Below are 16,332 nucleotides of genomic sequence, written 5' to 3'. Positions count from 1 at the left end.
ATATGCGTGTCATAGCCTGTATCACCCAACATTTGCGTTTGCTTGGTGGAAAAGGTCGCGGTGACTGGGTCACTCCTCAAAGCCGCAGCACTAGCTTGTGAGCCGTGGCAATCTACTATGTATGCCATGGGTCACATCGTCCTTTTTTGCAAGGGCCTCGAGCCGTTGAATATTGGATGGAAGCAGGAGTATGCGACGCAATGGGTTGCATACCGGCAAGGCTTCCCCCCTTCTCCTGTACTCGTACATAGTACTCCGTACGGTCTCTGCAAAAAAGAAACAAGAGCGTTTTAAATTGCAAAAGGATGGTTGTGGTTTGGACCTGGTGTTTCTACACGTGTACCCACCGAGGATCAGTTACGGCATTGAGAAGCCATGTGGATTGCCGCGATGCTAAATTTGGACATATGCATGGAGTCTGGAGCATCCACCAAATGCTTGGTATGTACTAACTTGCTAATAGTCCTGTTGGTACAGTACCAACCGATATTATATGATATTCGTAGACGAGACCAAGATCAACGTCGAGCAAGAGGCCACTCGTCACCTTGTGGCTTTGCTTCCAAGCAAAGGGTGTGCTGCTTGCATGCGAGGCATCACGCATGAGTCTTATTACCCAGTCGAGGAATTAGCGAACTGGCGAATCAGCTGTGCGCACCCATCTGCTTCACCGTTGAGTCAAGCCAGCGCGAGAGAAGAAAATAGCGCACGACAAATCGCCAGCAGACAGTCAGTGGATGTGAACTCCCGACAGTTTTCGCAAGCTCTGGCTCGGCCCCCTTCTCGGCTCATGTGGGCGCACACCGTGTCCGCTGCTCGATGCCATGCATTAGTCGCGGCGAGGGGGCGATCGACTCGCTGCTTGCTGCTGGCAGCCATCGGTAAAAGGCATCTGGGATCGTATGGCCGGGTCTCTGTTGGGGGCACTTGAGGGCACAGACGGCACGGGGGCCAAAAGAATCACATCCAATGTTCTGTTTTGTCGCACTCAATGCCCGACAGGCTCCCTCTGCCCAACGCTCCAGCCCAATGCTGATCAGCAAAGAAGCTACTGTATTTCTTTTGGCTGTGGCGAGTGAGTTGCGCGTCTGGATTGCTCGCTGGGGTTGGATGCTTGTTGCTGCGTGGCTGGTGTGCGGAGCTTGTCTCTCTCAAGGGCGTGTCTATAACACTGCACGCCAAAGAGAAGACTAATGCTTTCTTTCAGTGGGTGTGGCTCACCGGATATTGAGCCCGGAGTAAGACAATATCGACAGGGGACAGAATGCGCACACATTGAAAGGACGACACGGCAAAACTCTAGCCAAGCTTCCAAGTCGCAACGGTGCCGCATCTTCCATCCCGTCTGTCTTGTTCTACCTCCTTCTCCTTCTTCATGCTATCAATGCTGGAACCGCTGGATTTTGCTCTTAGTATATTTTTGCAAGGGTGTCAAATACAAGCAAAGAAACGGGACCAACCCCCCCCCCCCCCATATGGCTGCATGGGATTTTATTTCGAGGCTGGTTAGTGTTGCTGCATGCCAAAGGAGAGGGCTAGTCGACTCTGACAATCGGTTTGGCGGTAAGCACCAGCAATATTCCCGTAGTCGGTCGATGAACCGCTCTGCTATATTGCTGTGACGGAATTAGACCAGAATCGGCCATCGATAAAGACCTACGTAGGCCAGGTCCGTGTGTTCCCTAACAAGAGTTATTTGCATATCTTGCCTCACTGTCATGACATGCAATGCTCTGTAGGTAGCCAAAGTTGACACATTTGACCAGTTGTATATTCGGGTAATATCTTGCTCAAAGGGCTGTTAAAGGGTGAAGCCAAAGATTGTGATAGATGATACTTATACCCAGCTAGTAAGGTTGAAGAATTGAGCGTACGCGTTACTGCCTGTTCGCACTTCGCTCATTACGGGCATATTTTGAGGAATGTAGATCAAGGGTCCCTTGTAACAGCCGTGAAAGAAATCTTCCTGCATGTACTTTGCAGCTGATGTGCCTGGCCATAAAGCTCCGAAAAGAGCTTGTCGCAGGTGGCAGTGCTCCTGACTCCTTACTTTTGCGGATGCACACTGCAAATGGTAGGTAAACATTAGCTTCCCCTTTCGGCTGGGCAATAGGATTTGCCAAGGGCCCATATCAAGCTGCGTGATACCTTGCTAGAATTGGCTGATACTCTGGAAGGATTCTCCCGCAATTAATGTGTGTCAATGCAATTGTATCATTAAGCCTTCAGCCTCAGCCAGCACGGCACCAGTCAGTTCAAGGTTTCTCGCTGGATAATTCATAGAGCCCAGAACATTGATCGTAGGCCGCAGAGAACCCTTGACTGAATAGATTTGCGAACATCCTTTCCTAATAAGTCCATTCGATCACATTTGAGTGCCGTGAAACATTGCTTAATCTCCTGGTCGTTTGATGGCGGGTCACACGGGTTACTAGCACGTTGAATTCCGAGTTGGAGGTGCGTATGACTTCTTGTAAATGCTGGTCACGAAGAAAATGCGACGCATGATCTTTGTGAAGGCTATCTGTGGCTGATGTGCCATCCCATCTGATGAATCCTCCCGAGAGTGGATGCCCCGGAACGCCGATCTCTCTTAGATCCACGACGGGAGACTAGACCGGCAAGACCGGCCGGCTGGTATACCATCAAGAAAGCACAAAAGCATTGGCAGCTTGCGTTGCTTAGCTCAGGAAACGTGGCTGAGGGGCATCTGCTGATACGATAAATGGCACACAATGCTGGGTTGGCCAGCACAAGACTCCGTTGCCAGGGGTGCTCGCTGAACTCAAGTCACCGAGATCGTGATCTTAGATTTATTCCATCTTCACTTGAAGATTGAGGGTTCTAAGACATGTGCTGGGGTTGAAAAGACTACCAACTCCCAATGTCACGCCAAATCTGAAGGCTGCCACATACATCCGTTCAGCCAATTTTCAGGCAAACTTTGCTCTCGTGTTCAATGCCGATCTTGTCGATTTCGGCATTAGTTTGCCACCACCAGGGTCCAATCAGTACCTAGGCCGTTTTGCGAGATTTCTGGTGCACACGCCTGCCTGCAGTCTCTTGTCTTGCTCCCACAAACCAATAGAAACAAGTATGGTTGACGGTTTAGGGAAAAGCATGCAATTGCCACGCTAGTCTGTGGGCTGCTCGGTCGAAGAAAGAGGCCTGAAGTGATCGTCGTTGACTCGAAGCTCGGGTTTGGGCATGACATGAATATACTTGGGAGCATAGTTGCAAAGCTTCATTAGAGGGAGCAGTGACAAATAATCTAGTCGAGACGTTCTTGTTAGTGCTGCAAAGATGACCTGCGTGTGTACAGAGTCATGAGAAAGCGGGTGAGAAAGCGGGTGATTTCTGGATTGGATATTTCTTGGCGTTGTTCATTAATGGATCAGGAGGTGCGGACAAGAAGAAGGACTTTTGCCTCTGAGCATTTGGAACGTATCTGTCAATTATCTGAATCAGTTACGCAAGCTAGCTATGTAAATTGCTTGCGGAAGAGAAACTCAGCGTATGTATAAATCAAACATGTTCTCCTTCACTGGGGCTCAGTGGTTCGAAATACATTAAATTTGTGTGTTAGAAGGCGGTATGAGGCGCAGAATGCATCAGAGTAGTTGAATGGATGTTGGAAACTCGAAGAAAGATGAAGACGGATGTTGGGTTAAGGAAATGGAAAGAGAGTAGGAGGGACACGTGATTATCAGAGGCAGAAGGTACGACCCATATGCTCATCTCTCGTAGTAGCTACAGTGATTTTGTCAGTATCTTAGTAATAGGTACCTAAGTAGAAGCAACTCGCGGTTGTCACAGACCGGTGCTTTGAATATTGGCATCCATGCTATACCTCCCTGATTCTAACGGCTAATTTCATAAAGGCGCCTACCAATGCATTGCCGCTTTCATGTGTGTCGACTCAGGCCCTCCTTGGGGGTTCATCACCCTCAGCTCAGGAGACTTGGGAACTGCTCGGCCCTTTTCCTCTCAAGAGGAGTGCGAATGTACTTAAGTATTGTATTAATAACTACCTTCACACCTAATTGTTAAATACGAGGTACCATTTTAAACACCAAGATAAGCATTCGATACCTAATTATTCTTCCAACTTCTTCAGAAACTCAATGATAGCATCTGCCATCTGCTGCAATCCCCTATCTTCCATTGGATAATGCCCAGCTCCCTCCAACTCAACGATCCGGGTTTGGACCTTGTTCATCCTCCCTAAAACGAGCTCACTCAAATGCAAAGGTGTCCATTTGTCATCTGCCGGCTGCGTTAATAACACTGGACACACATCAAAGTCCTCATATTCCACTGCAGGTTGATAATTGGCATACGTCGCCAGAAACCGCATAGACGCCATGGATCCCGCCGACGACTTGTCCTTGAGAAATACTCGGAGCGCAGAAGGATTGTTGACCAGCGCGTGCATTTTGCTCGCCCACGACATGGGCATTTTAAACCATGCCAAGCCCATGGCATTTGCCACTTTGGCAAGAGGTATTCCCACTCGGGCCATTATGAAATTGAGGGCTGTCTCGTCAACGACCTGTTGGTTGCGCATATCTAGGAATGTCATTCCTATGATGCCCTTGACCTTTTTGCTTTTCGCCGCAGCGTGGTAGGTGAGCATGCCGCCTGCCGATAGACCATATAATACTATTGGCCTAGGATCATTCTGCAACTCGTGGTCGATAAAGTCGCTCGCTATTTGGACCCATTCATCGTATGAGTAGTTCTTGTTATTCGGAGAGACTTGTGTACATCCATAGCCCGGCATATCTATGGCGACTAGGTCGAAGCCAGCGGTATGCAATGGCACTCCGAGAATGAGGGACATTTGACGGCCGTTCGTTCCGACTCCATGGTGGAGGATGAGGCGGACCTTTGAGGAAGGGTTGGGCCATCGATCGAGGTGAATTTTATGCCCGCGGTGAGACCAGAACTCTTCGATGGGAGAGTGCTCAGGGGTGAAGTGTAGCCGGGGAGGGAGGTAGGCCTGGATGTCTCTCCAAGCCTGTTGGTCGGCGTAAGTTGGCGGTGATTGAGACATTGGGATATTAAAAGTGAAAAGCGACTGTGTTCAAGTGTTCAAATAGTGTTGCGAGATGTATAAGTCGTTGCGTAGGACTAATAAGGTACTATTGGAATGATGCTAATGGCACTGAGGGAAGATGATGATGAGAAACGAACTGATGGAAGGAACACGGCTTAGTATTTATACATATACCTTTGATGCGAAAATTTGTATATCCCTATTTGCCAATACCTACCTATTCGCTGTGAGCTGAATGAGGCCTCGGCAGCTGTGGGGATGGTGTCCGCGGGTGTCGGGTCTAGGGTAATCTCGTGCGGACTACGGATCAATAATTCGTACGGCGGTGCCCGTTTGGAACGGCCGTTGAAGAGAGACGCTCGGAGCTCGGACAAGTTGATCATAGAGTACAATAATTTTGGCGAATTTTTTTTTTTTTCCTTCAAGAATACAGTGGCTAGTGGCGAATATGGGTTGCATTTGAAAACCGAAAAAAGACAGGTCGGAATCTATAATTAAGGCGTTTGAACGTGTAGATATTTCTCTCGTGAATGAACAATCCATTATTACGTCATGGACCTTGAAACGCGACAACCTCACATATTTTCTTGAATGCAATATTACTTCACCAACAGCTGTAGTAAAAGCTGTAGACAGCATGGATCAAGGTAGTAGCTATCATCACCTCAGAATTGGCTCTAAAAATGGTTTAAAAGATGTGGCTACAAGGAAAATTCGCAGTATTGTCCCCATCTTGGTAAGAGATCACAAATGTCTAGATTTTGGACGGTTGATGAGCAACGGAAGCGTTTGTATACATCTTGATGGCCGGAGGGAGTACTGTCATTGAATTTGACTCTTTTACCTTTGCATTCAGGTCAACCCTTACTTTTCTTACTTTTCTTGCATATAGTGGTTACACGTCCTTGTATATTACGACATCTTTCGACCCTCCAGCAGCTATGAAAGGGAAGCAATAATCTCTATAGAAACCCAAAAAGTGCTCCATTCATCATTTATGCATATAGATATGGTCTATGAAATTGATACCAATACACGCCATTGGGGTATTACTGCAGCTTTGAAAATTCACACACTCTCTCCCCCCTTTATCTTCCCGACCCTGTCGCTTTTGCCGCCGGCCTCGCAAGCGGAACTCTCTCCCCTGAACGCTCCTCATCCATAGTACCACTCGCCCCATAATAACCCGTCCCTTCCTCCACGCTGGAGATCCCCATAAGCTCGTGGCTTTGCTCTGCGTCGCTTCGCTCTCTTCCGCTCGTCTTGGGCAGGGCGCCTCTCTTGCGAAGATCGCGTTCAAAAAAGAAGAACTCAGAGCACTTATCGATGAGCTCTCGCACGGCCATTGCCAGCAGCACGACGGCGGTAGTCTGGCCAAAGTCCCAGTTGTTCTCGTGGACCTCGCCTTCGAGCTTACCCTGGTTGGCGGATCGCAAGGCCAGAGCCATGTAGAGGTGGACGGGGAACTGCAAGAAAGCGAGGATTAGGATAGAGTGGCGCCAGCGGGCGCCGGAAAATGCAGCGGCGAGCATGACGATGATCATCCAGGAGGCGGTGATGGAAACGTAGATTATATCGGCAGATGGGTGGACGGCAGAAGAGGTTGTGACCAGGTGGGTGAAGTAGCAGCGGCCGGGCTCGTGGTCGAGGGACCAGTTGTCGAGGTTGGTGCAGAGGAGGATGGTGAGGACGAGGTACATCATGGCGAAGAGATAGGCGCCGCGATGACGGGGCGTGAAGTGGGCGGAGCGGAAGAAGGCGAAGTGCCGGGAGAGGAGGTGAGATGATACGTCTTGGGGAATGGCCGGGCGATGGAGTCTGACATTGCAGTATGTCCAGCAGACGAGGGCGGCGGCGCTGGAGACTCTATGATGAATGTTAGTATGAGGGTGATGTGAGTGATGATAATAAGGATGGAGATGAAAGTTGGAACAACAAAGGGGGGGCATTACCCAACAAAGCTGACAATGTCAAACACGAGATGCAAATGGTACGTGTCGATACTGCTAGCCACTGAAAACACAGAAATCATGTACGACGCCCCAAGAATCATCTGAATATCGTTGCCAACCAAGAGAATATCAGACACACACTCAAGCCGCTTCTGCTCAATCGCAAACTCAATGCTACCAGGAGCATGGTTGCCATCCAAGGCGCTGCTTTTAGAGAAGAAGAAGGCCCAGAGGGCAAGACACAGGGATATCGTCGCCTGACCGACGAAGCCGACGATGATCTGTGTCATTCAGGTGGTCTTAGCTCGTGGGTTTTGCGGTTGCGGGTTTTGGCGATGAGAGAGCGGTTGACTTACACCGATGCCTGCTAGATCTGCTCTGCCTTCGCCGACGAGGATACATTCTGCCGTTGATTCCTCTTGGGAATTGGACATGGCTTTTCTTCTTCCCTCTTGATGGATGATGGATTTCAATGACGACAGATGGCAGGATTGAGGCGCTGCTTTATTGCTTGGCGTCGTGGTGGTGCAGCTATTCCGAAGCCATCAGGCTCAAAGTCTACAGCACTCTTGCTCTTATCTAGCAACCACCGCCCGGTCTTTATACATCTACAAAACCCGTCGGCATTTCGATGATGCAGCGATCAATGGCAGAAGGATCTCTTCCCTGTAGCCGTCCTCACAGTCAAGAGTCGGGGGGGCTGCCCATCCTCATCGCCATTGGGCACTAGCCCGCCAAAGGCGCATTAAGCCTGAAAAAGCACAACTCAATTCGTTTTCACATGTTTCGCCCCCTTTAAGCACCGAATTTTAACCATGACTTCAAAGTCCCTTGTTTTATTTATTTATTTATTTTAAGGATTTGTCCGTCCGTGGCAGTGACAAAGAATTAGGGTAGACGTGAAACAGTCAGCTGGGGTCAAGAATCCTTCGTGTGAGTTGGTTGATCCTCCGGGAGTGACAAGTGTGGCGGTTGTGGCAAAGGGTTTAAGCTTGATTGGCTGCATGCAGTGAGACGAAGCGATAAGTAGATAGGAGAGATCTTATTGGTATTAATGCACATTGATCGGGAGGGCTTGCTAGAGTAAGACGCCGTCATGGCTGATGAGACTGGAGGGAGGAAATAGAAGGGATCGTCATCGAGTCACGACTGGCACTCGCATGGCCTTCCGGATGGGAGATCGGCGTAATGGGTCCGATAGTCCGCCAGACGGCCGGGACTGGACTGTGATTGATCTGTTATACCATGGTCCATTTGGTTTCTGGAGCGGAGATGGACACGCTTCTAGCAGCAGTAAGTTCGTAAAAGACAGATGGCGGATATATACGACTGTTGGTGTTCATCAGAAATACACCTTGGCAATCACAACCAAGCATCACTTAGGAGGCATCGACCAAATCTCAATCTCAACATGTAGTTTTTGTATTATGCATCATGACATTGCCAACAAACATTTGCCCCCGTCCCCCCTTCCAGCAGGCAACTTGTCGACGTACCCACGGATCTAAAAACTCCAGGGCAGCATTTCCTTCAGAGAATACCACTACCAGGCGTAGTGCTCGATTCCCATAACTATTTACCGACATAAAAAACGTCTTGCCTCGGGCAACAGCGGTCCGAGAGTCGGATGCAAGCACATCTCCTTTTTTGCTTTTCTTGTCCAAGAAAACGTTGCGTTGCAGTGGTGTACAAAACCAACCAAATCCATAGGTCCCTCAGCCACTATCCCTTTTTTTAAAAACCTGGCCCGCTCAGTAATAGCCCTTGTCCGAAGTATTCATACCTTGAAAACCATCGCCTTAGAATGCCGGCCTATGGGACGCCCAATTCCACAAAGCAAAGAAAATAAAACACATTCCTTCTTCTCGTCCAACACTCTTGCTCGTCTCAAATGCACCCAGTCCTGTTAAAACAGTTTACGATTCACCACCAAGAGACTCCAGCTCCTTCAGAACAGATGTCTTAGTGTGAATCTTCTTTAGCTGGGTATCCTCCAGTTTCTCGCCACCAGCAAGTCGCATTTCCAAGTCTTCAATGGCTCTAACCTTCTTCTGAAGACTGCGAATCTTCTTAGCGTTGGGGTTCTGCGATGCCGGCTCAGTCGGGGCACTGGGAGGAGGGCCGGACTGGTGATGTTGCGGCTGCTGTCCGTTTTGACCTCCGTTCTGGCCTCGAGGACCTTGCTGGGTGTTGCTTCGGCTGCGGGCTGGCATGTTGTTTCGAGAGCGGCTTCTGAAGCCGCGGCCGTTCTGGTTGCCGCCGGCCACTCCGCGCCTCTCTGGGCTGCGACCTTCATTGCCCGAGCCAGCGCCGTACTCCTGCGGTGGCGGGGCCAGGCTGGCCCCTCCGTTAGGCTCGGGCTCCAGCTTGCCGTCGGGCTGGTTGTTCTTCTTGCTGCGCTTCTTCTTGTTCTTCTTGGCAGAGCCATCATCATTGGCAGGCTCCGCTCCAGGTACGGTTCGGACAGTCGGGACATTGCCCTCGGCCAGCTCAGCGCCGGGGACGGCACGTCGAGCCCTGCCGAATCCATTGGCACTCACGTTCTGGGTGCCATTGCTGACAATGTGAGCGGCGCCACCCTCATCCTCACGCTTGAAATGAAGTGGTGTGGCCAATCCACGAGCACCGGGAGGTCGGTATGCTCCAGCAGGCTTGCTGGGAGCCTTGACAGTGCTGAGGAAGGTCGCCGCAGAAGCGTGTGCGGTCGGGATAGAGCTGAGGGGATCTCCACCCTCGATGCTAGCGGCATCTGCGGGTCGCCATAGAACGCTGTACAGCTCAACCATATCTTCGTTGTACATAAGTCCGCCGGTGACGTGCCACAGCTTGACGCCATTGTCGACTCGCAGTCGCGGAGAGGTCGTGGCCGTCATGATATAACGGCTGTCGGGGCTCCATTCACACACGCTGGGGTTGCCACTCTCGATGGTGCAGACCTTTCGGTTGTCCTTTTCCAGGTCGTACACGTCAATCTGGCCAGCGAGATTGCCGAAGCCGGCAACGAGGACGAAGCGGCCGGTAGGCGAGAAGGAGATGGTGTTGCGAGGTCCAAGGGGGAATGAGTGCACCGCAATGCCGCGGTCGTTGAAAATAGTCGTCTTGGCTGGCATGTAACCATATACCACACCAAACTGTCGCGACGAAGGCGACCACGAGACGTCGTGGATGGGACCCTCCTTGTCCAAAGTCACACGAGCATCCAAAGTGCCGTTGGTGCTCAGTAGATATAGAGTCGTCTCTCCGTAGTAGCTCTTGCCGGATCGGTCCACGTCGGTCTGAGCCAGAACCAAGAGGCTGGATCCTCGCTTGTTCCACTTCAGCTGCACTTTGTCTCCCTTGAAAAAGGTCTTTTGCGAGATGGGGCTCTGGAATGCGGGCACTTTGTAAACTTTGACGGCGGCGGGTGCTCCCTAAGTCTCAGTTGTTAGCAGACAGCAACGAAAAAAAAAGAAAATCGATAACCGGCGATGCTTACCTTGCGCTCAGGGATAAAGACAGCCACTGCGTGATCCTGGCCCGGGGCCAGGGCGAAGTTGGTAGCGCCTTCGACGCGCAGCTTGTTCCACACCGTGACGAGGTCATGGCTCTGGAAGAACTGCACTTCGTTGGTGACAAGGCGGGCGCAGTAGGCTTCGTCGGCGGTGTACTGCAGATTCCAGCCGCCCTGCTGCTTCTGGACGAACTGGCCTACAGGCACCTTGGCGGCAGCGTCGACGCCCTCCTCCACGGTACGCCAGACCTTGAGGTTCTTGGTCGCGTCTCCGGCCTCGTCCTTGGCCGGCCGCTCCCATGTGATGACAAAGGTGCCCAGGGGTGAGAAGCCGAGCTCGTAGACGTTGACAATGGGAAGGTTGAGGATGAGCTGGCCGCTGGTGGTGTTCACCACGCTGAGAGCCTCGGGAGTGGCCCAGCCAAAGAAGCGGCCACAAGGCGAGTAGGCACAACACCGCAGGTTTCCCTCGGGCTTGGTGAACCCAGAAAGGGGCTCGTAGACCGGAGCGGCGTCAAAGACGCCAATGGTCTTCTGGGTCCGGTAGGCGAACTGCAGAGGGGATGCCATGGCTAGTCAAAGTCACAGAAATAATTGGCCTTGCAGTTGGTCTGGATGATGCCGGCCTTTGCAAAAATCAAGGTTCTTGTCTTGGCTTCTTTTTTAACCGATCAATTGAACCGTTCTTCTTCTTTCTGCGGGTGATTGCGCAGAGGAGCCAAAAAAGGGGTTTTTTGATGGACGATGGGAACTCTCCGCACTGCAGAAAATCCTGACAGGCTGTGCAGACAGCTGGCGTCAAAAAAAAAAAAAAAAGCGGAAGATGATGGAATTCACCTGCGCCAGTCGGTTCAACAATTATGTTTATCGTCTCGCCGAGATTGCAGCAGAAATTCCAAGCGTGGAATCTCCTTCTTTTCTTTTCTTTTATTTGTTTCTTTTTTTTTTGTATCTTGGTCGGCGAACCGGGGCTTTTTCCTTGGTCGCTGTCGTGATGCGTCACTGCCGTGTCGATCGACGAGGTTCGGCGGGCACGGGCACGAGCGGAAGAGGATTCTCGACGAAGAAAAGGAAAAGAATCGACGACGCGCTGCAAATCAGAGTCCGAAGCACAGGAGTGAGAAGAGAGAAGAGAAGAAAATTGCAAGCACCCAAGGCGAGGGGGGAAAGTTGGCTGGCGACGGCGGTGCCGTGTTGCTTGTGGGCTGGAGAGGAAGAAGAAGAGGCGGCAAAGTGTGGGCGATGTATTTTTTTTTTTCACTCCCTCCCCCCCACCGCCACGGCAAGGCTTCAGGCCAATGTGCCAGTGGAAAGCCAAGTCGGAAAGGCACGCTAAAAGCCTGGCAAATCCCTGGGCTTGGGACGGAATGGCCATTGGTGCCCGGGCACGCCTAGCCAATCACCGCCTGGCACTGCCGGAGCCCTGAAACTCAGCACGGCCATGGTTCTGGCCAGCGACGTCGTGGTGGATTATCAGATCGATGGAGTAGATCTACGAAAATGTTAGATAGTACCGTGGATGGTTATAGTCTGAGTCAATTTAATCATTGGAAGCAACTGCTCTTCAATTGCATCATTTGCCGTCCCTTCTATTTCATCTTCACAATTCCCTCTATTTCTCATGGATCACTACCTTGATCGCACCAGGGACCAACTGATAAGGCCCATGTACATCCCCATTGGCCGCCGTCCGACGCACAAGCCCGATGCAGTAAATCAATCAACTGAGCTGGCGGCATCGACTCCCAATGCGCGAAATCCATCGGGCTTGTCGCATACGGGCTGGATTCCGTATAGCCGCGAACAACTCAGTATACGCCTGTTCGTTAGTGTTGGCCTTAGCAGATTAATCTGTGTACACGTCATGAGACTAGTCAACTGTATGGGTGCCAAATTCGTGTGCTAGAATCCACGTCAGCGCAGCCCATCTGCTGGTATACGGTGTCTTTAACACGGCGCATATCTGCCTTCAGTGGCTTGCATACAAGCTGTGTACGGCGCAATTGTCATATTACCCACAGTCTACCTCTTTTTGTCTTGTCTTGTTTCGCAATATCTGGCAAGTAAACGGATGCCAGCTCATATTCAAGATGCATGGGTATGCCACAAATGGAATCATGCCTGGAAACGGCACGCTGGCGGTATCAACGTAACAAGCCGGCTTCTTTTCTCCAATGCCCAAAATACTTCTGCCTTACCTCACCTGCAGCTTCTCGCGCCATCCGCCCTTTTCAAACAGCCAGAGGGCTTCCACGGCATACGCCCTGCTGCCCCTGTGCCCGCCCTCGCCCATGCTTGCTTCAGCCAGACTCTCCAGTACCCGCCCCTCCTTGACAGCGCCCCAGACTCCCATGGCAATGGGGTGGTCTGGAGTAGTTCCCCATTCGCCGCGCCCCAGACGGTACAGGATTCGGCCTAGAGTTTGAAACGCTATGCAACGCTGCGCCGGCACAGCGCTTCGTGCCAGTCTAGCGAGCTCGGTGATTGTGTAGCCTGCAGCCTCGGGGGCTTCTCCGTGGTGATGCAGTCCTTTGGATGAGGGAATGGACCGACTCACTCGCGGCGATAGGAAACGACCTCGGAAGTCGAAGCGCAATGCTGAAACGCTGATCTCGGGATGGGGATAGTATGGAGAATCTCTATCGGCAGGACTGTCTTGAGTGGGAACAGGCGCCATCCAAGCTAACTTGCTCGGATCCGCGGGGAGATTGGGGAAGTATTTTTCGTGCAGCGTGGCGAGGAAATTGGGATCCGAAGGGTCCAGGTCCGGGAGGCTCGGGGGAACAGGGAAGTGTGTTGATTTCGGAAGGTCGGTAATGGGGAAGAGGTCGGGTGGGATTTGAGATGGTTCTCGGTCTTCATCGTAGTTATCGGCGATTTTCTTGGTCGACTTCGCCTGGGCAGCAGCGGCAGCGGCTGGACGTTTTGATTCAGGTTTTGATTCTGGCTCGACGACGTCCGCAGTCTCGTCCTCAACGGTGGCTGTTTTTGGCACGTCGTCAAAGCGGGCTTTAGGAATCACAGGCAATGAAGATGAAGCTTCTTGCGGCTCTGGGGCCTCAGGCATATTAAACGGCGAGTTTGGGTCAGGCTCGTCGATGTTGGCTCTTTGGAGCAGGCGTTGTATGAGCGCCGGGTTCAGTCCTTTCATTATGTCTTCCTGCGCCTGAGATATCTCTTGGGGCGTCATGTCGTTGATCTTTTGCTGGTTCTCTCTATCTATTCGCTTTCTTTCGGCCTCTTCGAAGCTCTGTGACTGGCCTTGCTCCTGTGCCTGGTTGGGCTGCGATGCACCGCCATTTCGCTGCTGCTTGAACGCGGAGGGCTTCCATCGTCGTTTGTGCTGAGGAAACCCGGTCGCTGAGATGGGGCCTGAGGGGAACTCGACCGGTTTCGCCCCCTTTTCGCTTCGTTCGACGATATCGCCAATGAGCAGCGTGGGATCCATGTTGTCGATAGACGCAGTAGTACAGACGTATCCTACGTTGATTTGCCTGAGGTATCTGCTTGATAAGAGTTAGAATTCAAGAAAATGATGGTGGGGCGACGATGCCAGCTTAGCCTGCCCCATCCGTATCGATAAGCCCATATCCGCAAACGAATGAAGCTCACTGCAGTACTCCGTAGAAGGGCCATTAATAAGGAGAGATTGACTTGGCAGCAGGTTTCGCACGGAGCGCTCTGCACAGCGCACGCAATCTTCTACAGTCTGCAGGGTGACATGGAATGCATGGACCCGCGCTTGGTTGGTTGCGGGTTAATGGGTCATTTTAGTTGCACTGTAGGTAGATGAGGCCATACAAGGTACCTTTCTGCGTAGGCAATGACGGGTACATTGTCATCAAAGGAGCAGGTTTCCCTCGAGCTGTGGCTGTTCCAAGTCACACAATGCTATACATAGGTATGTACAATAAAGAAACGAGGCGCAAAAAATTCTACTAATGCAATTATACTAAGAGCCGTATCAAGTAATCTACAGGTGGTCTGCCACTCTATTCTATTCGTCTTGCGGCATCTGGTGAGTCGCATTATTCAGAACAGGCATCGAATGCCTACAAGGCTTACTCGTACGGCAGTTCGCGCCTGTATTCCTAAATAAGACCCGAGGTACCTCGTATATTTTGCGGCTGGCCGTGGAACAAGGACCCCCACGATTGGCCGAAGCGTTTGCAATTCTAGATCAAATCTAGAGTTTCGGAGCCCAGCCAGCCAGCACCGCCACACCTGCATTAGTGCCACGCGGGTTCCCAGCAAGCAGCGCATGACAGGGGCCCCAATTGGCAAGACGGGCGAGAGTCAAAGAAAAAGGTTCAGGCGTGCATCTGGGTGAGACAGTATCGTGGCCTTGGGAGAGCGCCGGTCACATATCACCTCGTGCCGTGTCGTGTCGGTTGAATGGATTCCTCCCTGCGCCCGTCGCGTTGCTGGCGAAATCCGACAAGCACATGACATGAGACGGAGGAATACATGAGGTGATCGGCGACAGCGACAGCTAGTGTGACTTTTGGTGGGAGCCTAGGGGACAGTTAGGGGGCTGCAAGGCTTACTCGTACATACCTGCACTGGGTACTGTCTTGTTCATCCTGCGATGCTTATCTGAACAAGTAGCGGTGCTGACAGTATGGATGCTATCAAATATAATATTGACGTTGCAAGATGCGAGGGTTATCGAAAGTTGGTTTCGCTTGCTTACATGGGCAGGAAAAAAAAATCAGCACCGTTGGCGAGGGCAGCTTGCTGGGACCCAGTAGAGGATGGCTCCAGCGGTTTTTTAGCGAGGCGAGACCCCAAATGTCTCTGTGCCAAGTAGTTTTTAGGGGGCCCGGCCAGAGACAAGAAAAATTACAGCATGAGCAATTCCAAGACATGCCTGACAGGAACAGCAGACGATGTTTCACTTGTTTTCAGTTATTCTTTTCCAGACTAAAATCTCCTGGTACAGCTTATTACTCATGTCTCACATTTTCTTTCTCCTTTTTCTTTCCCTCTCTCTTTCCTTTTTCTTCTTCTCTCTTTTTTCCTTTTTCCATCTGCGACGCCCGACACGGCGCACCTGATGCCACCGTCCATGGCGGCCCGCGCCTGCCCTATCTGATGCCACCAGCCAGAATCAAAAGGACGGCAGTGGGTGGGGCTCGGCTTCAGGCCTGGTCTTTTTCCGGAATCTGGTGCATGCAGCCATGAGCACGGAAAAAGCAACAGCCCCGCTCTGGGCTGCTGCAGCGCGCTTCTCGGGTCTCTAGAAGCCTCTGGTCGCTAAGAGCGTGCCGCGTTTAATCTGCGCCCTGATTGGCCCACCGGCCGATCCCCCCCTACTTGTGCTGTATTTGCGCATCTCGAAAGTGCCCTAGCGTCGCCTTCTCCCCCCCCACACAGCAACTTTGTTAGGGGACTCTGGGGTGCCGCAAGGCACGGCCAGTACATGGATCAGGCCACGCTACTGTGCCTGTTTCTCAACCTTGCATCCTGAATTCTCCGGCACCGTCCAGGCGTGTATCACAGTCCGATCGCTGATGCGAGTGCCGTGCTGTGCAGTGCTTGCGATGCGATGCGCATGTGATTGCAGCTGTGCAACTCGCTGCTTCGTTGCGTGCGCAAGTGCCTGCTGGCGGGATTGCCATGGCCATGTGCGTCTCCAGCGGCTTGGCGTCAATCATCATAACGCTCCATATCTGCGCTATCGGGACTGCAGACTGGAGCTGGAGTCTAAATGCCACTAACTGCTAGCGGACGTGGCTAGGTAGCAGATTGGTAGGCAGATACTTGGCTAGCAGTCCCGTGATCCGACGCTAAACCCTGGATCAGAGCCTTTGGACCCTGGGCTAGCCTGT

General features: G+C 51.7%; 4 protein-coding genes across 4 annotated transcripts; all 4 read right to left on the bottom strand.

The window, feature by feature from the left end:
• Positions 1-4,096: 4,096 nt before the first annotated feature.
• Positions 4,097-5,056, bottom strand: TRIVIDRAFT_37436 (uncharacterized protein; the record flags this gene model as incomplete). The annotated part of the gene is made up of 1 exon (XM_014102054.1): positions 4,097-5,056. One exon carries the CDS (start codon positions 5,054-5,056, stop codon positions 4,097-4,099), a length of 960 nt encoding a protein of 319 aa, XP_013957529.1.
• Positions 5,057-6,324: 1,268 nt separating this feature from the next.
• Positions 6,325-7,211, bottom strand: TRIVIDRAFT_6850 (uncharacterized protein; the record flags this gene model as incomplete). The annotated part of the gene is made up of 2 exons (XM_014101940.1): positions 6,325-6,925; positions 7,012-7,211. Coding segments are annotated over 2 exons (801 nt in total), but the record flags the coding sequence as incomplete, so codon positions are not given.
• Positions 7,212-8,410: 1,199 nt separating this feature from the next.
• On the bottom strand, positions 8,411-11,472 carry TRIVIDRAFT_86844 (uncharacterized protein; the record flags this gene model as incomplete). Its single annotated transcript, XM_014102053.1, has 2 exons — positions 8,411-10,421; positions 10,487-11,472. The coding sequence occupies 2 exons, from the start codon at positions 11,069-11,071 to the stop codon at positions 8,928-8,930; spliced, it is 2,079 nt and encodes a 692-aa protein (XP_013957528.1).
• Positions 11,473-11,900: 428 nt separating this feature from the next.
• On the bottom strand, positions 11,901-13,949 carry TRIVIDRAFT_230139 (uncharacterized protein; the record flags this gene model as incomplete). The annotated part of the gene is made up of 2 exons (XM_014102052.1): positions 11,901-11,993; positions 12,705-13,949. 2 exons carry the CDS (start codon positions 13,947-13,949, stop codon positions 11,901-11,903), a joined length of 1,338 nt encoding a protein of 445 aa, XP_013957527.1.
• Between the last annotated feature and the right edge of the window lie 2,383 nt (positions 13,950-16,332).

This window comes from Trichoderma virens (genome assembly GCF_000170995.1).
Source record: "Trichoderma virens Gv29-8 chromosome Unknown TRIVIscaffold_5, whole genome shotgun sequence".
Classification (NCBI taxonomy): Eukaryota; Fungi; Ascomycota; class Sordariomycetes; order Hypocreales; family Hypocreaceae; genus Trichoderma; species Trichoderma virens.
This window is presented reverse-complemented; position numbering and strand designations above follow the sequence as displayed.